General features: G+C 37.8%; 1 protein-coding gene across 2 annotated transcripts in view; it reads left to right on the top strand.

Annotated features, from left to right (window-relative positions):
* Nucleotides 1-20,528, top strand: part of ubr3 (ubiquitin protein ligase E3 component n-recognin 3) — a 57,558-nt gene extending 37,030 nt beyond the window's left edge. For both annotated transcript variants that reach the window (XM_041806700.1, XM_041806699.1), the window contains 9 exons: nt 4,378-4,483; nt 7,501-7,601; nt 8,554-8,678; nt 14,210-14,317; nt 14,553-14,678; nt 14,886-15,065; nt 17,102-17,311; nt 17,408-17,547; nt 18,648-20,528. In XM_041806700.1, the coding sequence (XP_041662634.1) occupies nt 4,378-4,483; nt 7,501-7,601; nt 8,554-8,678; nt 14,210-14,317; nt 14,553-14,678; nt 14,886-15,065; nt 17,102-17,311; nt 17,408-17,547; nt 18,648-18,765 (1,214 nt within the window). In that variant the 3' untranslated portion in view covers nt 18,766-20,528. The remainder of the gene's footprint in view (nt 1-4,377; nt 4,484-7,500; nt 7,602-8,553; nt 8,679-14,209; nt 14,318-14,552; nt 14,679-14,885; nt 15,066-17,101; nt 17,312-17,407; nt 17,548-18,647) is intronic.
* The last annotated feature ends 4,295 nt before the right edge of the window (nt 20,529-24,823 follow it).

Genomic DNA, 24,823 nt, shown 5'->3' with positions numbered 1-24,823 from the left:
GTCGGTAGAGATTTAGCAATAGAAAGTGTCCATGAAGCTCCAGTTTGTTTAGCGGGCTCCCTCTGTTTCCTGTTTGTTTAATTATTCTGTCAAAGTTGCTGCTGCTGCAGTGAAATGGCCTGTCATCCTTGAGTGGCTGAAAAAAGATTTCGCACTGGAGGTTTGCCACTTTTTGAGCTACATTAACCATGTAGCCGTGCTGACAGCCAAATTTACTCAGTTGCAGTACATTAGTGTTCCTTCTTCTTAGGGTAATGGCTTTGGAGGAAAATGGCAGACGTGTGCTAACTGTGAGAGCTCTTGGGGTTCCTAAGCCCGTCTCCCAGAGGGCATTTCTCTTGTTCTAGTGATGAGGATACGACGGACCACTGAGGCAAACTTCCCACAATTCCCTGAAATGAGCTAAATGAAGTATAGACTGTCCTTGGTTTATTTAACTGCAAATATTTGAATTAATCTTTGGGACTATGTGCCTGGTACTCTTATGGGAATTTCAGTGCGTATAACAGTGACCTCAGTTTTGCAGACTTGCAGTGAAAGGAAAGTGTTGACATCTGACATCTGGCATGTATTGTGCATTGACAGCTGTGTTGGCTTTATCTTTATTATAGAGGCTGATTTTACATTTACAACACTTGAGGGTCATATTCCTACTGAATAAGGAAAGGCAGGTTTATTTATAGAGCACCACTTTATTTAAAGGGCTGTACAAAGCATTAATCAGAATCAGAAATACTTTATCAACTCCCCAGGGAAACCGAGCCTTACAGTTGCTTGTATACACAAGAAAGCAGTGGGAAATCTATAAATATGAATAGAAATATGTAAAATCAGTAAATACAAGTAAGAAATACAACAAGGAGAGAGTACTGGAGAAATCATGTTTTCATCATATATGAGAACATTATTAAAGGTCATATATTTTACCCCTTTAAGTCAAGTTTATATTGTCTCAGAGGTCGCCAAAACATGCGTGTGAAGTTTGTTGCTGAAAAAACCCTCCAGTATTGGAGTTTTGTTTGCCTAAAAACCCCCTCTGTTTCAGCCCTGCTTAGAATGAGCCGTTTCTGCGTCTGTGACTTTCAATGTTACTGAGCTGTCTGACTCCGCCCCTGACCTGACCCCTATCAGGAAATGGATATTGCCCTCCTGATCTCAGGAGAGCAGGGCAGAACTTTCTTCCAAACAGGGAGGGCCAACTGAACCTGGGGGTGGGGCTAACTCCCCACATGACATCATGACGGGAAAATCTGAGAAGGGGAGGAGGGAATGGATGTTTCTGATTCCTGGGGGCATTGTGGATAGGCCAGGGGCACATATGTTTGCTAGAAAAGCCTCTAAAAGTGTATTTTGCATAATATGTAACCTTTCAGCATAAGTAAGACTTTAAAATACAATATATGAAAATATGAGACTGGTTTAGACTAGCATAAGCATCAACATAAGCTTAAGCACAAGTCTCTTTCACTTTTATTGGAACCTTTACCTGTACCTGAACCAGACATATTTTAATTCACCTAAGTTTTCTAAATATCCAGAATGCATTTTCTCTTCGGTCCATAGAGTCTCAGACTCATTGTTTATAGGTTCCTGAAACGTTCCTCCTAATCAGGCCAGACCCCTAGTTGTTGCAGTTATTTAAACATGGAGTTTTTATTATTGCTGGTACTTGATTAAAAGCTACATCAAGGTAATCAAATTAAAATGTTGATGTTTATTAAAAACAAAAAAAAAACAAAAACAAAACAAAACGTGTATGCATTATGTGCATTGCCTTTAACACTGCATGGCAGCACCTGCGTCCAATTGGACTTGAAGCGCTTTGAGCCACTTACTGATGTTGTTTCTTCTTGTCTAGATCTTTGCTTGTGTTGTTCTTGCTTTCAAATGTACGTCGCTTCGGATAAAAGCGTCTGCTAAATGACATTGTAGCATTGTAACATAAATATGCTATTATAAATCATGCTTGACAATACATTAAGGATAATACCACTCCTTGCATTTTGGTTTGAGATAAAAGAAGTACAGATATGGTAAACTTTACGGTGCAAAGTTGCGAGAAAGTGTACACATTTCTTTACGAGGAAGGAACTACATACCCCACAATCCATCGTGATACATTTTAACCATTGTTAATGATGGCTTTTCAAGCTTTCAAACCTTGTATGAACCTTTACTGTAGTGTTTACATTTGAGATGAAAATGTTATAATATATTATAGTTGGTGTATTTATTGCTTGATACTGGGGCTGCATGTATTGATGTCATAATCAGTGGATCAAGGTTATAATAGTTTTGGATTTTTCATTAGTATCTATTTTTATTTCGTTTTCACTTTCTGTGTTTGATTTCAGTTTAGTTTTTATTACTTTTATTGTTAGTTTTAGTTTTTTATGGATAGATGTCAAGGCTGAGTGAGAATCATGCATTTTTAAAAACATGGCTACTGTTCACTTATCATTTATTTATTTAATGCTGATGTTTGAATACAGCTCCAGACATAGAACTACCACTATGTGAGGTCTTAACCAACCAGATCAGGCAATTTTACTCCCCAGACTTGGGTGTAGGTGCCAGTCAGATTGGTTGTGTCATAGACTAAAACTAAGGATATTTTGTCTCCATTTTTATTTTATTTTTGTTAGTTTTGTAAGCGCACTTTACAGTTTTAGTTAGTTTTATTTTTTTTGGTAAAGTATTTAGTTACAGTTAACTAAATGGATTTTTTAATTTTAGTTTTAGTTATTTAGTTAGTTTTAGTTAAATATAACAACCTTGCAGTGGACGGCCTTCGTTTTCGGGCGCGTTAGACTTTTCCATTGTAACTGGAGACTGACATTTAAGGATTGAGGGAATTGTAGTATTACGAAGTATTACAAACTTTTGTCTTCTTCAGGAGCATGTGTCATCATTTGACATTCAGGTAACTCCTTGTAAGTCTGGAGTCTGAGGTCTTAACTTGGATATTTCTGATGATATGGAATCAGCTATGGAGAAAGTGAGTGGGGTTTTTGCTTCTGGAACCACACTGTCAAGCATTATAACAAAAAAAAAAGGTATGCCTTTAGATTTGACATGCCAATATAAGAAGACAAAAGGAGAAGAATAGTCATCCTTACAGCCGTGAGCTTTTGGGCTCAGTGTTGTTAAGTCATGTCATTTCTGAGGACCTTGAGCCTTTTCACTCAGGACAGCAGATATCGCACTATACATTAGTGTCCCAGTGAATTACAGTTGTAGTAATGTTAGCATTGTAGCTAAATACTTTATTGTTTTCTATGTTTTAACGCAAACTCATTTAAACTTTATAAACAAAGAAGAATAGAATAGAATAGAAACTTATTCATTGTATGTGTGTCTAATCCATTTGATAATGGCTTGGAAATTAGATTTATCATCAGGAAACAGCTGATTTGTTCCCTTTATTTATTTACCAGAAATTCCCTTTCTTCTATGTCTTTAGATCTTGCAGGTAATTCATGCTAAGATCTGAGTGTGAATGAGGAAAAACAGGGAAAGAAGGATCTGAAAGGACAAATTTGATGGAGCTTAAGACTGACTGAAACACTTAGCTCTTCTGCTGTGTCTTTGTTTGCCTGTGGAGGGCAGTGTTGCTTTAAGTATTGAAGGTTCATACAAGTGAAATTGCAGAGCTTATTATTTGAAACACTTTGCTGCATTACAGCATCATAATTCCCTGTAAAACAAAACCAAATAGGATTAGCACTGTTCAGTGGAAACATTACGGATGTTGCATTTTTCATATGTGATTTAAATCTTTTCCTCTTGTGAAATTTTTACATTTCTGGCATTAAAAGCACATGTACTGAGCTCATGATGTAAGTAGGTTAATTTAAATCTGGAATAATAGGAAAGACAAGGACTTGTATTCACTTTGGAATACGTTACCTAACATCTAAAACGAGCTGGTTAACCTCCTGCCTTCTTCCCGAGGTTGCTGCAATGTCATAAATTTAGCTCTAGTAACTCTCCAGACAAAGACAATCATGGCTGTGAAGTGTCCTGCTATTAAAAGCAATGTGTACATAAAAGATTGCGTGTTTGCGGAGGGGAGGGGGGATTTGTCTTCATGTTCCATTAGTTTCACATTGAACAGGTGTGACCTGACCAAAGAATTGCTCAGGGCTATCGAGCAACGCCGTGTATCCATCTGGCCTGGCCTGGTTTTATCTGAGCCAAACCATTAGCCGGCAGTCGGCTCAAGTCAACAGCTTTCATCATTTGATCTACACTGGTTGCTGCTGCTGCTGCTGGGGTGTGACAACATGCTCTCAGATAAACACACCCTTGCTGGGTTTTTTCCTGTCAGACCCTGTCGAGAACATAACAATGATGTGTTTTTCCTCTCTCTTTCAGATCAGCTGTTCCATGTGCTGGCCATGCACATGCGTCTGTACAGCATCGATTCAGCCTACAACCCCTGGACTAAGCTGACTCAGGTCACACAAAGCAGAGAGGCAGAGTGGGTGACTTTCTTTAAGTACCTCCGCTTAGACTAAATCTATAAATCTGCTCATACATTCCTCACACTTTGCCCCTCCTCACATAAGCATGCAATCAAAGCAACACTTTGTCCTCCTTTAAAACGCCACCACTTCCTCCTGCCCCCAACAGCTTTTTCCCCCTCCACACAAAGAGAAAAACAGAAAAGGGACCATGCGTGGTTTCCATAGATACCGGTAATTGCTGCATCTGGGAAATTACCGGGCACTCTACAAAGAGCAGAACGACCCTGTCAGCTTCACTCTGCAACACACCAACATCATATGAGCATCTTAGTCTGTCTGACTTCAACTGAAATGTGTATTTAGTACATCACAAAAGACGTCACTTATATTTCCTTGGATCCCGGCTCTACATACATGTTATCTTGTGATGCATGTGTTAGCGATTTGAACCAACAGCTCAGAAAAATGAAAAAAAAAAGAAGCAGCACTTAAAATGATGAGCTTAAACAACCTTTCCTCCCTGTTAGTGTTGTAAGACAGCTTTTACACCTGTTACTATTAAAGTGCTCACAGCTATAAAGTATTCCCAGAGGAGCCATTTGGCGTTTAAAAATACTCTGTTAAGACTTCGGGAGGGAGCACTGTCGTTGACACCCTCAGGCAGTCAACCTGATCTAGTTAAATAGGAGGGAGAGAAGTTTTTCTATGCAGATGCACAGCATTGCTCTTGCAGCTCTGTTAGATAAAACAAAGGAATGAATGTATGAGGATTTTACAGTTGGTAAATATAGTTTGCATGCAGAGGTCCATGCAGGGTTGAAAGCTCGGTCCTCTTAGGCTTTCCTTCAATGCACAGAGGAATTAAGTGGTGAGTGCTTTGGTAATGGAAGGTATTATTCTTTAAGTGCAGTTCCCCTGGATGAAAAACCCTGAGGCCTTTCAAGAGCAGAGAGGTGATTGGAAGCTTGCTCAACTGTCAACAAAGCAGAGGACATCTAAATGGAGATGGCACACAATATGAATGTGTAACTAGGACTGCATTAAGGAAGAACAAGCAATGGGCTTTTTAAGCCGTGTATTTGTTAAGCTAATTTAAACAGCACCACCTTTGCACTTACACTGTTTTATAATCCTTTTCAGATGTGCAGATAGCAACACAGCCGCTTCTGTCATAATGTGAAATTTTCATCTTTTTTCACAAATGATAAAACACTAACAGAAAGAGGAAATGTGCTGCTAAAATTAGTTTTTTTTTTAAAAAGTAAGGGTAGGGGTGCTGGTTTAGCCTAGCGTTTTAGATGCCCCACAGCTGTTGTCCCAGGTTAGATTGTTACTAGGGATGGGTATCGAAATACAGAACCAACATAGTACCAGTACACACATACAAAATTAACGTACCGAATTACAAGACAGATTTCGGTGCTTCATTTCAGTATCCCACCACTCCAAAGGAAATGAACAAAAATTGTTATGTGAAGAAATTAAATCTGTTTCCTTTACTTGCATGTTCTGCTTGTATCTTATTTCTGACTTCTTTACACTAGAGAGACAGCGTTTATTAAGCTACCGACTTTTGAAACACTTTTTTTCTCTTAAAAGTATCCATTCAGGCCCCATTCAGGCATTGGCACCTTTTAGAAGTATCACATCAGTACCAGTATCAAAAAAATCCCTGAATGGTACCCAACCTTAAATGTAACCCTTGACATTTGCCATGTCACCCCCTCCCTCTTTTACCATCACTTTTTGTCTCTTAACCCTCCAACTTGTGTCTAAGAAAACTTAAGTCCCCCAGGACCAACACAAAAAAAGGGATAATTTGTGGGCAACATTAGCATAGATTTTAATCTAAATTATTCCATGCATTGACAGACAAAAGTTTAAAGGACCTGACTTGTAAACACAGTCTTTGTGCATGGAAAAAGTTGTACATGAAATAAGCTTAGTTTTCTCTGGTCATTAACTTTTCTTAAAAACTTAAATTTAAAAAAATTGTGATGTTGAGATCTGGGCATAGAGCCTTGTGGCCTTAGATGGATGCCACAGTCTATTTATTAAATATTTTTGCATCAGCTTCACCATTTAACTTCACAGTAAGGATGCACAATACTAGATTTTTGCCAATATCCAATGTGCCGATATTTACAGATTCATTTGAGCCGATACAATATTGATACCGATATTTAAATATGCTTTTGGACATGAAATTTCGGTCCTTTTGGACACACTTTAAGGTTTGAGGATGACCTAGGAAACAAATTTTAGTCCTTAAAAACATTTTAAAGTTTAAAGAATGCAGATTAATAAAGAAAAAGACCTCAGCTGACATAGGTCTGTTGGTTCAGCCTAAAACTTCACTAATTTTTTTGATATACATGGACAAAATCTACAGTCGATACATGCTGAAATGCACAGGCAAAATATCAGATGTAAATATCGGCTGAAATTTTGAGAGAGAGCAAATTTACTGCTGAAATCATAAATCTTTTCATGCACAAGCATTACATGACCTGGTATACAGTATTACTGGGCATTTAATCACGTTTTCAATATCATTTTTGGCTTCCCGTTATCATAAAAGCAGAATAATCATTTGATTACTCCGCCAGACGCCGTGTTACACTCATTTTGTCCATAGGTTTTATCATATGCTAAATGCTTCAGTGTTTATTGTGATATTTTGGCTGTTTATTCATTGTTATAAAATATAATTATACTTATCAGTAGAATTTACTCATGCATTTGTTAAGTTTTAAGTCTGATAAATGCATGCTATGCAGATGTTGTAAAATCAGTGAGTAATCATGTATAATGATCACGATCTTATTATCAATCAAATTAATAGTGATAATGATTTTTGTCAACATCAAGCAGTTGTTTCTGGACGTATACAAATGTTCTGGGATTTTTCTATATTGTTAGGAAAGGATTGCATTAGATTTTTTGAAATACATTTTCCCCTATTTGTTTTAACTCTTTGGGTTTATTAAACTATAAAATCACATTTTCTGTTTCTTCTATCATGTTACAGTGGCTTTGATGAAGAGAGGCCAGAGGTACCCATGCTGTTCCGAGATGTCCCCTCCCTCCTTATCATCTTTGTGCTAACAATGCCGCAGCCTCTGCGAAAAGGTAGGGCTCTTACGTCTGCATCACATCAAATCTAAGAGAGCGGGGAGTCTCTGAGTGGCTGCTCCACAAGGACAGCCCCATTATCAGCAGTAATCAGGTCTGAGTGCTGCAAAGGAGCATTTCACATCTCTTATCTATGCTCTACTCGCTGTTATTTGGCTGTGAGGATCAGAGAGACCACGACCCTGGTGATGGGAGGCCTGATCTTTCATCGGGTGCCCTTCATCTGTGGCTTGTTGCTGCATCTCCTCAGTGGAAAAAGCCACCCAGAGACCTGGCCCAGCACTGGAGTCATGTTTGAAAGGGGATATTGATCATAAATGACTGAATAAGGTTGACCTCTTGCAGTAGAAGCCATAAATAGATGTGGAGATGTCTTATTCACAATTATAGTTGGATATCCTCAATGTTACTGAATCTGATTTTTTTAACCAAGGAGGATTACTCTCAAGGTTATGTGGTGTTTTCTAAAGAAGTGAAATAGAGGAGACCTGATGAGATCTTTGGGGCTGCTTTTCACCAGATTTCTATAGAGCGATTGCTTCCTTTTGTTGTTGTACCTCCTTAATTGTGTTTCCTGTCACTTGTCACAGTGACCAGGACACTGAAGCTGTCAGCAGACCTTTGCTGCAGACGAAAACAAATTGCACTCTTTGTTTTTTCCTAAAACCACACGTCCAAACTTAAATATGCTTCAGGCTACATTTTCCACCTGAAGTGCTCTGCTAATTAGCCTGCACACTTCTCAGTGAAGCTCTCTGTGCAGAGCTCACACACCAAATATAAAGTTTGAGCAAACCCTCCTTAAAGACTTTCAGTTCTGAAGCTAGAAGTTCTTTTTAATTTAAAACAGACGCATGTATTGGCAGAATGAATTTGAGTGATGAATGTGAAAATTGTTCTTTCCCGTTTTCATTTATGATTGCATTTGGTTCTGTTTCTCCTCATGCAGAGCACTTTACATGTGTGGTGAAGATGCTGTACAATCTTCAGTTCACGCAGGCTCTGGCCGCCCTCTCTTCAAAGTTTAGTCCAGAAGAACGGCAGGCCTGGAGCACATCTGGAGCACTTAAGAAGGTAAGAGTCACATGATTGATGATGAATCCCTAGTTCAGAGCAAGACGCAATGCTAAAGCTATATCTGAGATACTTCCAGTAGTGGAGGCATCCTAGAGCAGGGGTTCCCAAACTTTTCAGCCCGTGACCGCCCCCAAAAAACATGTACAAAACTTGCATTTTAAGTTGTTTTTATAACTTTTACTTGCATTTAAGCACAAATATCACTTGATAACTGCCTTTTGATTTTAATATGAACCCATTTTAACAATATCTTTTAAAATAATAGATAAAATTTATGATTTTAATTTAGGAATATTTCCTGCCCGTTTATTTCCTTTATCATAGCGGGTATGCATCAGAAAGTCATTCAAGCCATTGTGATGGTAATTTAGGACATTGTCTGACAGTTTACAAAGGAAAACAAACCCCTCAAAGTTGTTTATTCTGCTCGCGTTTCTGCTCTCACTGTGTAGTGTCTGGAGTCGTACGACCAAAATATCAAACTTGCCAGAAATCCTTCCGATCAGTCGGAAGCCAGTCGTCAGGTCGTAGTCAGGCCATGGTCGGCCGTTGTACCCCCCTGTATACAGCACGACAAACGACGCCCGATCCAACCGAAAGTCGGACTCTAGAGTGAGTCGTGAGACATTCGCGGCTGAATTGGAGGAAAATTGCACAGTGTACACCTGGCTTTAGATGTGTCCGGGCGTTTTATAAACCAGTAAATGGATAATACAGTATATTGATGATTGAACGGCAAAAATAAAACAAATCATTTATTTTATTTTTTATTTTATTTTATTTATTTATTTGTGACATGGGACAATGCACATTAATGGACATAGACATGTAAATGTGCCAGATTGTAGCCATAGGCTAATTTCCATCTGTAGTCCCCGGCAGGATGATGGTATATATATAAAAAAAAAGTACATTAAAAATCTACATAAGAGTCAGACAACACTAAAACAAGACAACATAGATGATACAATAAAATACAGAGACCCAAATAAAACAATACTTAGCTTAGGACAGACCAGAGATAAATTGACCATTCCAGTTAAAGAGCATAAGGCATATGATAAAGTGCTGTAGTGCTAAAGTGCAAGTGTGCTGATATATTGTACATGGTCATGAGTGTGCTTAAAGAAGAAATTGTACATCGCCCTAGGCCTAGTTAGATAAAGTGCTGATATTATTGCACATAGCCCTATTGCACATAGTTAGCATTAACAGACGTGTTTATGCATATATTATTGCACCAAGAAGAAAACATACATAAGTGCATCTATGTCTGAAAAGTTCTAAAAACAAACTGATGAAGGGATGGAAATAGGAAGAGTTAGCGTGCTAGATTCAGAGTTACTAAGGTTTTAAAACTTAGAAACATCTTTCTGAACAACATTAACAAGCTAATCTGCTTATTTTAGTGAAATCTGTTGGTTATACTATTTCATGTTTGGCTTTATATAAGGTTAGCTATAGATTGTCAATATTTTTTGGGTGTTAAAGCAGTAAACAGTCCTCTCTCGTGTGTGTGTTTTATATGAAACTCGGGTTTAAAATGTAGTTTAAAAATAGAATGTGAGCTTTATAAACAGATAGTGTTCTATTTTTATTCATAGTCAGTGGTTTTGTATTTTTAACTAAATTTCCTCCTCAAATTGTTTCATAAATATTCTCCAGGTTCAGTGTTGGATGCTCTAAATTTCCTTGGGAGTACCCCAGACCTCTCTCTGATTTTATAGTACTTGCTGTGATTAAACAAATCCTGTACTGCTGTGAAACATTAGTCCAGCTCTCTTACATCTGGACAACCAAGTTTCCAAATAAAAAAATGTGTGCAACCCGCCCTTATTTCGACAGCGCTTCTTTGACAAAAAGCATTATTCTGCTTTTTAAAAGTTATGATGAACTACCATATAATAGAAAAGAGGCCTTGGATGTACCAGAAGTCATCAAATTTGGGCATTTATGAGCGAAAAAGAATTTCTTTGCCCTATACCATTTGACATTTCATTAACAGTACATTAAATAAAAAACTCAGTCTTGGTCTGGTGTACTGAGAAATATCACATGCCCTTATTTTTGACCATTTGCAGGGCAAAAAGTGGTGCTAATTTTTCTCTTAAATAGTCTTTAACTTGTTTTAAAACGTATAATTATGCGACTTTGTATTGACATTTCTTCTATCTCTAGTAAAAGGTCGTGTTTATTTCTAGACTTTTGCTGATCTCTTACCAAATCTGATGCTTTTTCCTCATCATCCATGTGTGTCTCTTATAATGATTTTAAAGCTAATGTGCAAAAAAAAAAGGCAAAGTGACTGAAAAATTGTGACAAAACAACATCAATGCAGAATTAAATCAGAACCATCACTGTTGTGTATGTCTGGGGACATAATGAGGGGCGTTAAAGAACTACTTGTTTCTCTCTGTTGTGTCCTCTGCTTGTTTCTTAGAGCTGCTCCACAGCAACACTAAATCATTAAGTGTATTACTGATTATTGAGATGAATTGAGCCCTTTCCTCTTTCTTTCTCATGATTTCCTCGGTCGACGGTATCGATCTTCATTATTTGGAGAAGCGTGATAGCTGGAGAGTCTGTTGCATTAATTGGCTATCTATCTTCAGTCTATTAAATCTGTATTAGTGAGTGGCTGGCTTGAATGTCAAAAGACAAATAGCTGAAACCGCCCCTTTAGGGTGTTTCCATCCATAATACAGCAGTGGACTGGTATCGTTCCACTTCTCTGTCATATGCGGTAGTGCAGATGCATTACAGATAGATTTCAAATCCACACTGAGGCAAGCATCCACATTTTTGGGAAAAAGAAATTGTAATTAAAAAGAAGTTTTTAGAAAAAGATGGCGCCTGAACAAAGATCAGAGCCCAGAGGGAGGAAATCCATGGAGCTGAAAATCCTCCTCTATAAATCTTTGACAAAGGACAGCAGACGAGATAAGACTGCTGTTTTATATTCCACCACCTTCAGCTTGATAAATGCGTGCAGCTCTCATTCTATATAAAATACTAAGCAAACCATTTGAATTTTTATCAGAACACATTCAGTAATGTCTATACTTCTTATCAGATGGTACATTGTGGGGAAAGAATTATTGTCTCCCTCTTTTTCTGCATAAGTCATTATATTCTACTGTGGAGTAAATTTATACAGACATGAAGGTAGAAAGAAGCTCCAGTGAAGCATTCTGATCTCTAGACTTCTATATATGACAGCTGAACACCTGAAAACTGATGACAGATTGATAAGACCATGACCTTTTTATGTTTGAGTTTGATTATAGTTTGAAACAAAAGTCATGACAGACATTATTTTGCCTTCGTTGCTATGTATCTTAGGTTAATGCAATGCGCTCCAAATTATTAAGCAAATTGGATTTTAGTGTCATAAACATTTCATTTTCTGTTTTCCAGTGAAACTCATGGATGGTATTGTGTATCAGGGCTTTTTGGATCACTGAAATCAATCTCAGACACCTGTGATAATTAGTTTGCCAGGTGAGCCCAATTAAAGGAAAACTACTTAAGAAAGACGTTCCACATTATTAAGCAGGCCACAGGTTTTTGCAATATGGGGAAGAAAAAGGATCTCTGCTGCTGAAAAGCCTCAAATAGTGCAATGCCTTGGACAAGGTATGAAAACATTAGAGATTTCATGAAAACTTAAGCATGATCATCGTACTGTGTAGAAATTTGTGGCTGATTCAGAGCACAGATGGGTTCGTGCAGATAAAGGCATAATGAGGAAGGTTTCTGCCTGACAAATACATCGGATTAAGAGAGCAGCTTCTAAAATGCCATTACAAAGCAGCAAACAGGTATTTGAAGCTGCTGGTGCCTCTGGAGTCCCAACAACCTCAAGGTTTAGGATCCTCCGGAGGCTTGCAGTCATGTATAAACCTACTATTCAGCCACCCCTTACCAATGCTCACAAGCAGAAATGGTTGCAGTGGGCCCAAAAATACATGAAGACTCATTTTCAAACAGTCTTGTTTACTGATAAGTGCACCCTGGATGGTCCAGATGGAGGAGTAGTGGATGGTTGGTGGATGGCCACCATGTCCCAACAAGGCTGCAACGTCAGCAAGGAGGTGGGGGAGTCATGTTTTGGTCGGGAATCATGGGGAGAGAGAGCTGGTGAGCCCCTTTAGAGTCCCTGAAAGTGTGAAAATGACCTTGACAAAGAAGATAGTTTCTGACTGACCACTTTCTTCCATGGTACAAAAAGAAGAACCGTGCCTTTCATAGAAAAATTATCTTCATGCATGACAATGAACCATCTCATGCTGCAAAGAATACCTCTGAGTCATTGGCTGCTATGGGCATAAAAGGAGAGAAACTCATGGTGTGGCCCCCATCCTCCCCTGACCTCAACCCTTTTGAGAACCTTGGGAGCATCCTCAAGCTAAAGATCTATGAGGGTGGGAGGCAGTTCACATCAAAACAGCGGCTCTGGGAGGCTATTCTGACATCTTGCAAAGAAATTCAAGCAGAAACTCTCCAAAAACTCACAAGTTCAATGGATGCAAGAATAGTGAAGGTGATATCAAAGATGGGGTCCTATGTTAACATAGAACTTGGCCTGTTAAGATTTTTTTGACAGAAATAGCTTTGATTTCAGTAAATATGACCTAATTTTTTTGAAAAAAGTTATCATTGGGAGCTTTGTTCAATAAAATTAGAATTACGCTCTAAAGGCTGATGACTTGAAAAATATTCTGATTGTCATTTGCATCGACTATTTAGGAAAATCAGCGAAAAATATCATTTACAACAATAATTTGGAACACAATGTAGTAATTGTAGTAATGTGTTTAATTTATTTACAGATTTGGTCCAGTGGATTTCAAGACACCTGTTGTGTTAGATAAATAAAGAAAGGACGAATTATACTCCAATGTCCCAATAGGAAATTAATTTTGGACTCAGCCCTGAATGTACACAAAGAGTACAGGAGGCTGTGACCCTGTTTAGACCTTGCAATAACCCCAAATACTATTCGTCTTGAGCATTCAGATGCCAAGTGTTAATCCTTAGTGCTAGTTGTGGACACACCTAAAGGTGTATTGAAGACAGTTTGATGTCTGATAGTCCAGATTGGACTATCCATTTATCTTTACACAGGGACGCCAAAAAAGTGTTGCATTGTTGTCTTTATACTTAAAGTATTAGATGTTGTGTGATTGATTTAGGGGCTGATTTAGACTGCAGATTCTTTTATTTCTACCTCTCTAAATTCATGTATCAATACCTAATTTTGCAGATGTTTTCTCAGCCTCCTTCCCTCATCAATATAAAAATAGTCTGAATATGGTAAAAGTCAGTGGGAGGAACTTCAACAATACAGAGCTCATCATTTTATAGTTGGGTTAAACGTTCTCCACTTGAGCTCAGTCAGGAATAAAAAGATTGAAGCGTGTGTCTGCTTACAGTCACAGGAGATTAAAGGCGAGATCAAAGAGAGAATCTTGGCATTTTTATTTCCTCTATAGTCAACATTTTGACATTTTGATTTTCCTCCACAGAATTCTGCAAATGCTGAGAAATCTTTTGAAGCGCTGCTCAGTCATGTTATCAGTGAGCTCTCTAAGGACAAGAGCGTCTACAAGGTGAACACAGAGGAGACATCAATGGTGAGGCACTAAAAAACAACTGTTTAGCACTTTACAGCCTTCAGGATGCTACTCTTTCTGCCCGCAGTCTCTCTCTCTGCTCTTTTCCATTCTCCCTTCATCATGAAGTGGCCATTACCCTGAGAGACAGCAGCGTAATATCTTACTAATCTCCTGGGGAGATATACATCACAGTATTATTAGTGATGTGTTGGCTCCTTATTGATCAAGTGTTGCTGTTGTTTCCACTCTCCAGCTGATTTCCAGTGTGTGGTCCCCACAGTCAATCGAGTTCAGCCTCCAGCAGTTCTGCCTGCCCTTCCTCCGCCTCTCCTGCCTTTTGCAGCATCACCTCTACGGAGACAACCTGACCGGCTGCCTGGTATGTTTCAGTGTAGATATCACTGCCCCTGCAGAAACTACTCTCCCTTTACTTCCTTGAAGCAAGGACAACACATTTCTACCTTGTTTACTCTTTGGTTAGATTTCCTGTGATGCAGACATGGAATTTTGTCTGGTTATGGCTCATTTTAGACCAAAGATTAACACCTTCATGGTCTCATAAACCCTCTGTGTTCTTGTTTAATAGGAGGAAGAGGAGTTCTTGACCTTGGCTGTGTGTTTGGGGCTCTTACCCTCGGCCCCTCAGCCTTCAAACATCGTGCACAGTGCCTCATGTCTGACGTGGGCGGTCAGCGCCTTTGACTTGGTGACACAGTGGTGTGCTGAGGTCACAGGGCTCTCTCAGATGCAAGCTGAGCAATCACTGGTATGAATGTGAATGTTAGAATGTAGGATAGAATGTTCATTATAAGCTGTTTATTTTAGTTTGTCCTTAAAAATTGAATAATAATATGTAATCTGTGTCTGATGAGTAATTTACTGGTAATGCCTGAATGTTAACATGTATAAGACTGTTGTAGTTAACTAAACTTGATGTGGAAAGACTTCTTCTCTCTAAACAAAATAAGCTGCTGTCTGTATTATTGATTTATGTCTGTTGTAGATGAGTTTTTTAATCGTCAACTGAACAGGAGTTTCCTTCATAGCTTTTTTTTTTTTTTTTTTTTTAAGATTTTGTTTTTGGGCTTGTTTGTGCCTTTATTAGACATAGGAGGACAGTGGATAGATTCGGAAACAGGGAAGAGAGCGGGGAGAGACATGCAGGAAATGGTGCCACAGGCCGGATTCGAACCTGGGCCGCCTGCGTACATGGTGCGCGCCCTAACCACTCGACTACTTGCACGCCCCGTTTCCTTCATAGCTTTAAGTTTCCTACAGTGAACCTTTCACCTTAGGTTTTATATATTACAGATCAGTATTAGATAATTTTGTAGCCTGCAGAGCCAACTTAAATATGATTCCTAGTGTATTTCAATGATCAGTTATATTTCTAGAAAACATCTCATGTTGTTAACTGAGAGTAACTTTTTCATCCTGGTTCAGGGAAAAAGTATTAACTTCTCTCACCAATTAAATATTCAAAGCATGTCTTTTGAACTTGATGTCCTGTAAACGATTTATGTAACTGGAGGACATATTGACACTTTGAAATTGGTTTCAACCTTGCTTGACAAGGTCCAGAGCTGATGGTGTCTCTGAGGAGAGGGACTGAGTAACCAGCCATGTGTCTAACGCCCTCGTCATTCAGTGCTGCAGCAACCTTGGATGTTGTACATCATTTTGTGAAAAACAGAGTGTTGAAAGTGAATTATGGTTGCTAAAACTTAACTTGGGATGTTTTTTCTTTGTTGTATCTGACATACAGGGCTGTTATCTAAGTTAAGATTAGTTTAATTTACTTTAAATGTGGGGCTTTTGTTCCTTTATTATAGTGTTAATAGCCTGAGAGCATTTAGCCTTTTTATTTCTGATTAATTGTGTACTAGAGCTGATAAGTATTGTTTAACCTCCTGAGACCTGAGCGTTTGTTTGGATATCATTTTTATTCTGTCCCATTTATTTGGGATAAATACGGCCTGATAAGTTAAAATATCAGTCTTGACGTTGAACACGAATTTCTTGGAAATTTTACTTTCCAAAACCCCCAAAGATTCCATGATTTAAAAAAAGTCTTTGAAAATTTTAAAACATATTCTTAAAGTATCTCATGAAAAGTACCCAAATATTTCTTCAGATAGTCCTCAAATCTGTCAGTGAAAATTCTTCATACAGCCTGAAAATTCCTATAGAAAATTTCCCAAAAAATGCCATGCAATTCCTGAAAAAATTCAAGCAAATTCCTTGAATATTTAAGTAAATCTCCCCTTAAATTTCTTGGCAAATTCTATAAATTTTCGAAAACATTCAAGTTTTCTAAGAAAAGCCCTGAAAATTTCAATTCAAGGACAATTGTGAACTCCAAATTTCCAATCCAATCCCCTCCAAAATTGGTAATAATTTCCCCATATTCCAATGAAAATGCATGACAAAAACCGAGATATGTTCAAAGCAGTGAAATCTTTCAAAATATACAAATGTATCCTTTTTGTTTACATAAAAATACTTTGATAACTTCCAAGCAAATTCCCTAAAATATTCAAACAGCAAATTATCCCAGCATTTCAAGCAAATACCTTAAACTTGAATGGACATTTTGGACAATTATGACATCAATTCTAATTCCAAAAATGATTGCTCTGATGTAGGACAGTCAAAATGTTAAGTCCTCATATGTGGATGCAGGGTCTTAGGAGGTCAAACTGAGAGACTGGAGGGTTTTGATTAAGTTAAAGGACAAAATGTTTTCAGCACTGCTTCCATACTCTATATTCTACATCATTTCTTGGTTCTTCTCCACTGTAGAGCTTGCTTGTGCAGGATCCTCAATGGGCAGCCCCCCGCCTTCTCCAACTCCCTGACAACTACAACATCATCTTCCAATACTATCACAGGAAGGCCTGCACTGCCTGTAAAAAGGTGCCAAAAGACCCCGCGCTCTGCCTTGTGTGTGGCGCCTTCGTCTGTCTCAAAGGCGTGTGCTGCAAACAGCAGGGTATCTGTGAATGTGTTTTGGTAAGTCTATCCCTGCTTCAAGGCAAGGCTGCAGCTGTTTGATGGTGTCAGAACCAATTTTTAAACATTTTTTATTTGCGTCTTTTTCACTTTTAGCACTCCCAACATTGTGGCGCAGCTACAGGCATATTTCTCCTGATAAATGCCTCAGTCATCATCATCATTCGGGGTCATCGTTTCTGCCTGTGGGGCTCTGTTTACCTCGATGCCCACGGGGAGGAGGACCGCGATTTACGGTATGTTAAAGCACACAACACGGACTGAACATTTTAGTACTCCTGTGCTGTTTTTAGTTCAAATAAACACAAATTTATTACACAAAATGTTTGTATACAGGAAAACAGCACAAGAAACAAGCATTTTTGCAGCAAAAAAAGTGTTTTAAAATTTCAAACAGGAAGTTTCAAATTACACTGTTACACTCAAAACTCTGCTATGTACGAAAGATGATTAGGGCCATGAAAAAACATTTTTGAGATGCTTTTTTTTATAATTTTTAAGAAAAAAAGTCAGAATTCTGAGAAAAAAGTCAGAAATCTGACTTTAATCTCAGAACTCTGACTTTTTTCTCATTAGTTAAAAAAAAAAAAAAAGTATAGAGCTTAGCAAATACACAACTGTGAAATTAAGGATGCTTGGGGTCTTAAAGGGGACGTATTATGCAAAATAACCTTTTTAGGCTTTTCTAACAAAAATATGTGCCCCTGGCCTGTCCACAAACCCCTCAAGAACCAGAAAAATTCCCTCCCCTCTTTCTCCAGCTTTTAGAAAATATGTGCTGAAACAAGCTGTTCTCGCATTTTCCCCTTATGATGTCATGTGGGGAGTTAGCCCCGCCCCCAGGTTTGGTTGGTCCTCCCCACTTGGAAGAAAGTTCCGCCCTTTTCCTGATCCTCCTCTTCGCTGACAGCTGAGCATCAGGAGAGCAACATTCATTAAGCCACATCCATTTCCTGAGAGGGGCGTGGTCAGGGGTGGAGTCAAACAGCTCAGTAACATTTAAAGCCACAGACACAGAAACAGCTCATTCTGTGCAGAGCTGAAACAGAGGGGTTTATCAAAATGCAGAAATCCAATACTGGAGTGTTTTTAGCAACATTACATACTTTACAGGCATGTTTTGGGGACATTTGAGACTGATATAGACTTGCCTTAAAAGGGTAAAATATGTCCCCTTTAAAAAAAGGTCTTAACAAGTATTAAATGTAATGTCAAATTTTCTTCTTATACCTGAAATAAGGCAAATACACCTGCTAAGACTTCATATTTCGTTCTCCATCAATACTTGTTGGTGTAGAATAAACTCATTCTTATTTCCTCTCTGGCTTCTCTCCAGCCGTGGCAAGCCTCTCTTCTTATGTGAAGAGCGGTATCGAGTGTTGGAGCAGCAGTGGGTCTCCCACACCTTTGACCACATCAATAAGCGTTGGGGGCCTCACTATAACGGACTCTAAGATCTTCCAAAGTCCTCTGAAAATGGCAGCCCATGACGAAGAAGGTTTTTTTTAATTTTTTGCCACGATCAAAATATTGGGGAACTCTTTAACATAAAAAAACATCCGATGAGGGTTATTGCTGCCACAGCCTTTGGTTTATGTGAAGTTTGGTGTACAATCATGCCTAAAGATTAACACGTGTGTGTGTTTAAGTGATTTATTGTGTGGTTTTCAGCAGGGAAACACAGAAACAGGTAACATCAAAGCGAAAGCACAACTTTGCCCAAAAATAAAAGTGATTGGGAGCAGGCTTCTGAAGCCTGTCGTATTTATTTGGGTTTAAAAATATATATCAAGTGCTGAATGTCCCTGCAGAGTTTGATTACCTTTTTGCACCATTTATGATGATGTTTATGCATATCCCTTTTTATTTATCCAAATGTGCTCTGCTGTGCTGGCATGAGTTTCAAGCTCCTGATGAGTGTAGCGATGTTATTGCAATGTGCACTCATTGTCTGCTGACATGTGATGGTAGGCAGGACAAGTCCACCCATCAACACACGAGAGTTTATTTGCAGATGAGCAAAGACTCTTTTTTATGGGTCTAGTTGCAATCCATCCTCAGGAATTTTTTTTCTTTTTTTTTGCTGTTTAAAGAATACGTTTTAGATATTTAAATAAATGCTGCTGCTCATTGTTCAAGTAAGTAATTTTAACTTTTGTGAAGATTTTTTTCTAAGGTTGTGCTTTGAGTTTACGGCAGATGGCTGGGAATGTTGACTCAAAACTACTTTTGATGTTTAAGGAGGTATGCGGTCACCTCATTATACGCTCACTACAGCTCTCATCGTCCTGTTCGATCGATGCTTCTTCTTTCTGGTTGGCTCTGAAGAAAATGCCAAGCTACAACCGGAAAATGAAATATCTGAGATTTATCACTCCACAAATTCAGAGTCAGTTGCATACATTTTTCAGGAAAGGAAATGTCGATGCACAGACATAAGGTCCTGCAAGCTGAACGCAGCACGAAAGCAGAATATTTTATGGATTCCGTTAATTTGTTTCCCTGAAGCTATGATGATATAAAAGTATGCAGACAATTTTCATTGTTGTATGCTGTCAAAAATATCATCCCCCTTTATGCTTTGGAGTCGTCACTGCAGTATGGATGATTTAATGTGAAGACTATCCCTTACTCACACATCATCTAGTTGTGATTTGTAGTTGCATTCCAACATCACATGATTATCAGACTTGAGTATCCGTGATACACTGTGCATGACATCCTTTAAGCTACCATTATTTAAGTGTCTTAGCTACTTAATTTTCTGATTATCATCTTTCTTTTTTTCTTGAAGAGAGGAAATTTATCCAGTCGTGCCTGCAAGAGAACATTTTGGGGTGGTTAACGGCGTACCGCTGATATCCCTGCTGTCTGGTTTTTGAAAAGCTGGGCCACGTTGAGGAATCTTTAAGTTAACACTTGAAACACTTCCTCTTTGAGTTCATGCATGCTGCTTTTTTTTTTGTTTACTGAGTTTCTCCTCTCACCTTTGATTTTTGCAGTACCCACTTTGTAAATGACCGCAACCAAATAGCCAACAAGTAATGGGTGTAAATTGTAACAGAAAAGCTCTTGTTGTGTTCTCCTGTATGACTGAAGAGAGAATACAGTACATTACTGTAGGTGCTGACTCAAACTTTCTGAGTTTAACCAGAAAGTATGACTTGGACATTTAATGCAAAATGTAACATATGTGAATAAAATATGAACACACTGATTTGAGTCTCTGTGTTTTCTTTTTGCCATGGCATCAGTCTTTAAATACCCTGTAAAGTGAAAATAAATCTGTGTCTAGGTTTGTTGTATGATAGATCACTGTGTTATAAACCCCAGGTCAAATTTCAGTCAAATAAAACATCTCTAGGTTGATGAAATTAAACAAAAAAAATCATGAGAGATGAGGCAGTAAAATCTGCCCTAGAATGATGTGGGCGTGTCTGTTAAATGAGCTGAAGCCACGCCCACTCAGGAGAAATAGAGTGGTGCAGTCGTGACTTAATTTTGTAGGCAAACCCAGAACTTTGCCCTTATTTGCACATTTTCGCCACTTTTCATCCATTTAGGCTGCCTTTTGCCATTAAATGCCTCTTTTCACCCCCTTTTTGCCACTCTGTGCTGCTTTTTGCCCATTTAAGTCGTTTTACACTCATTTTCTGTCAGTTCTCATACATTCTTTTTTTTTTTTGCCATTTTTTAAACACCTCAACTTATTTTATCACTAACCCATTTTTGCCCATTTTCACACATTTTTTGCTACTTTTTCACCATTTTTGCCCCCTTTAACTTATTTTTATTGCTATTTTAGCCAATTTATGCAACTTTTCACCCAGTTTTTGTCACCTTTTTTGACCATTTTTGGCCCCTGTGCAATGTCTTTATTGCTGTTTTAACCAATTTTTGCCTTTTTTTTTCCACCCAGTTTTTGCCATTTTATACCTATTTTGCCCCCTTTCAGCCATTTTTGCCACTTCATGACCGTTTTTATTTACTTTTAACTTACATTTATTGCCACTTTACCCTGTTTTGCCACTTTTCACTCAGTTCTTACACTTTGTTACTGCTTTTTGCCCATTTTAGTCACTTTTCGACCATTTTCGGTCACTTCTCACACATTTTTTTGCCACTTTTTGACCATTGTTGCCCCCTTTAACTTCTTTTTATTGCCACATTTAGACATGGCTCTTGTAAAGGTACACCCTCTGCCATGCATGTTGTCCAGTGACAACATGGGTGAGACTGTCAGTGCATCTGTTGGCACCGGCAGACAACGCTTCCACCATGATAGTCCACCTGTAGTGAAGCCAATGCTTTGCCTCACTATGTTTCCACCCTACCAAGGAGGGAGAAATCAGTGAATGCCATGGTGGTGGCCACATAGGGACGGATCCAGGAATTTTTTAAAGGATTCTTCATTTTTGGGAGATAGGACTAATGGTGGAGGTCTGTGCTCTCAGAGTGCTTTTCTAGTTTTTAATCATTTTCTTGAAATGTTTCTTTAGCTAAGGCTAGTTTTCCTCTGATAATGAGTTATGATTGATCTGATGTCATTATTTCACTCCCATCTCAGCGTAACAAATCTGGATTTCTTATCAGAAAGAATTACTTTGAAATGTTTCTTAAGATTTTGAATTATCACATTTTCCTTAGCAACATTAACTTTCCTATGATCATGAGCTGTTTTCATAGAATCTCCACTTAATTTTCTCCTTGTCATGGGAAAACAAAGCTGCTCTCTTTAGATTATTTAATCTCTTCATTTGTGGTTTGTTGTTCTCATGATAACAAAGGTTGATTCCTCATGACAATGGGATCATTTTCTTGTGATCCAGAAAACAACTCAAAATTCTGGTCACTGTGATAGACCAGACCTCTACATGCCACGCTGCCATTTCTCAGTCTAGTGTGGTCAGTTTTGCCTGTTTCTCTGTTGTCTTTATGAACACATTCATTTATTTTCTTCTGCAACTAGAAAAGTCTGTGATATTCTCATATCACAAGAAAATGGAGCAGATTCAACATACGGTTGCATGACCACTTTGGGCTTCCATACATTACATCATAGGTTAGGAAGAAAACTGCTGGTTTTTTGTTGTTTTTTTTTTTTTTTTCAGAATGCCTTGTTTTTTTCTATTTACATCCAGAAAAGACAATAGCTCGTGGAAACCAGAAATATGACGCTGCATATCTGCACAGTTATTTAAACTACATGTATTGTTGCTGATATTTATACTGCATCTTTTTAATGTTGCTGTGTATCATGGAGATTATCAGTACTCTTCTAATGCTCCAGCGTAATACTCAAGCATCCAGCATGAAGAAATAAACCAAACCGACTGCTAGAATTATTTCAACGTAAAATTTCTTCTGCAAACAACTATTTATTTCATTTAGCATGCAGCCAGTTATTAATCATGTTTTCAAAGTAGCTGTTTTTACTTTCTTTAAAATTATTATCACATACAACCAGGGCTGGTGCTAGACATAGGCGGTCACCTCGGGTGCAAAAATGGCTGCAAAACACACTGCAAAATAGATTAAAACATACAAATAATGAACATAAAATAACCACAGTTGATGAAAATGCACTAAGCTGGTCTGTGGTTCCCATGGATGTGAACTGTGAGGCAAGAGTGCAAGAAAATATTTGGGTTGTTTGGTGCTAGGTCAGCTGAAATTAAAGTTTAGAATTAGCCGAGTTAGTGGAGCGTAATATTATAGCCTGTTTAGTTTTTCCCCCTGCTGATTCGATCTTTTAACTGTTGTATAAAAACAAAAGCAAGGTTTTCTGGCTTAACTTCTCCAGCTTTAGAGGTCCACTGGAGGATGAAAAAAGTTTCCCCTTTCCTCCAGGTCAGTGTTTGTTGATCTAAAATCACATGACCGTTTAACCGTCTCACTGCTGCTGCTGTCATACAGAACCACATATCCTCCAACAGGCCTGCATGCACTGTTGTAGTGGTGAGTGCAGACGCGGGTGTGCTAATTCTTTCTTGGATGCACTCTTGATTAGTAGGGTCCACTGCCTGCATGTACATATGAGGACATTACAGTTTGGCTTTTAGGAATCATTTCTGCTCTTAGCATTTCTGAGATAATTGTCCAGAATGCCAATCGAAGTTTAAGTAATTTGTTTGAAATGTTTGGAGAATTTCAGGAATATTTATGGAAACAATTATTTTTGAATATTTAGTGGAAATTTGCAGTGAAATTTTCATGTAATCATGGAATTTTTGAATCCTATTTGTATATTTGTTACAGAGTTTTATTGGAAATTTTGGGAATTTGCTTGGATTTTTTTTATATATATTTCATGGGAATTTGGGAAATCTGTTTGGAAAGTTGGGGGAATTTGGAAATTTTCAGGCGTTTCATGGAAATTTGGGAAATGTATTTGTAAAGTTGTGGGAATCTGATTTGAGTTTAAGGGGGGTGTTGCAATGCAATTAAGGTATTTTGATTAAAATTTGGGAACTTTTTTGTCAGTTTTGGGGTGGAACTGTCCTTTGAAATTTTCTAGATTTTTAATGAAAATTTCAGGGATTTTTTCTTTTTCTTTTTTTTTTTTTTGTATGTTTTTGGGGAATTTTACAATGCTTTCGTGGGATATAGGATTTTGTTTGTAATAGTTTGGTGTATGTTTCTAGTTTTAGGGAGAAATTGCTTTGAAATTTTAAGGGTTTTTTTTCTTGGAAATTTGGAAATTGTTGGAATTTGATCAGAATTTTTCAGGCGGGGGTATCCTTTGATATTTAAGATTATATGTAAATTTCAGGGTCTTTTTACGTTTGGGGGATTTTCAACTGTTTTCACAGGATATGGGGATTATTTTTTACATTTTTGGCAATTTTATTTTAGTTTTAGGGGGAATATAATTTCAATTTTTTAAGCATTTTTATTGAAATTTGGGGACTCCAAACTTCTGTACATTTTGGGGAATTCGATTGGGAATTTTATGGGTGGGGGGGCTCTGAAAATTTCAAGAATTTTTATGGAAATTTATTTTGATGTTTGGGGGAATTTACTTTATTGTATTTTGGGTAATTTATTTGGAAATTATTGACAATTTTTGGGTGAATTTGCACTGGAATGTTCAGGCTTTATGATAAAGTTTCACTAAAACTTTTGGGGAATCTTTGAAGAAATTTGGGGGTATTTTTACGTGCTACTTTAAAAATGTGTTCAAGAATTTTTAACTGCTATTTGAGGGAATTTGGATTGATTTTGTTTATTTTGAAATCTTTTTATTTAACTTTTCAACTTTTATAACAACATGCATCACAACAGAAATCATCACAGTTCCAGGTAAAGTACGTCAAGCACAAACACATATACATACTAAAAAAACACACTAATCCAAAATACGCCCACAGGAAAATAAAAATAAGAAAAAAATAGTGCTAAAAATAAATTAAAAGAAATAGAATATTTATATATATATTAAAATAAACTGAGGGGGGTAAGTTCAGGGAACTCCATATGTTTAACGCCTGGATGAAAAAAATTTTTCAAGTA

This window comes from Cheilinus undulatus, linkage group 15, assembly GCF_018320785.1.
Source record: "Cheilinus undulatus linkage group 15, ASM1832078v1, whole genome shotgun sequence".
NCBI classification, from domain to species: Eukaryota; Metazoa; Chordata; class Actinopteri; order Labriformes; family Labridae; genus Cheilinus; species Cheilinus undulatus.
Note: the sequence above shows the minus strand (reverse complement) of the source record. Positions and strands in the feature narration are given on the sequence as shown.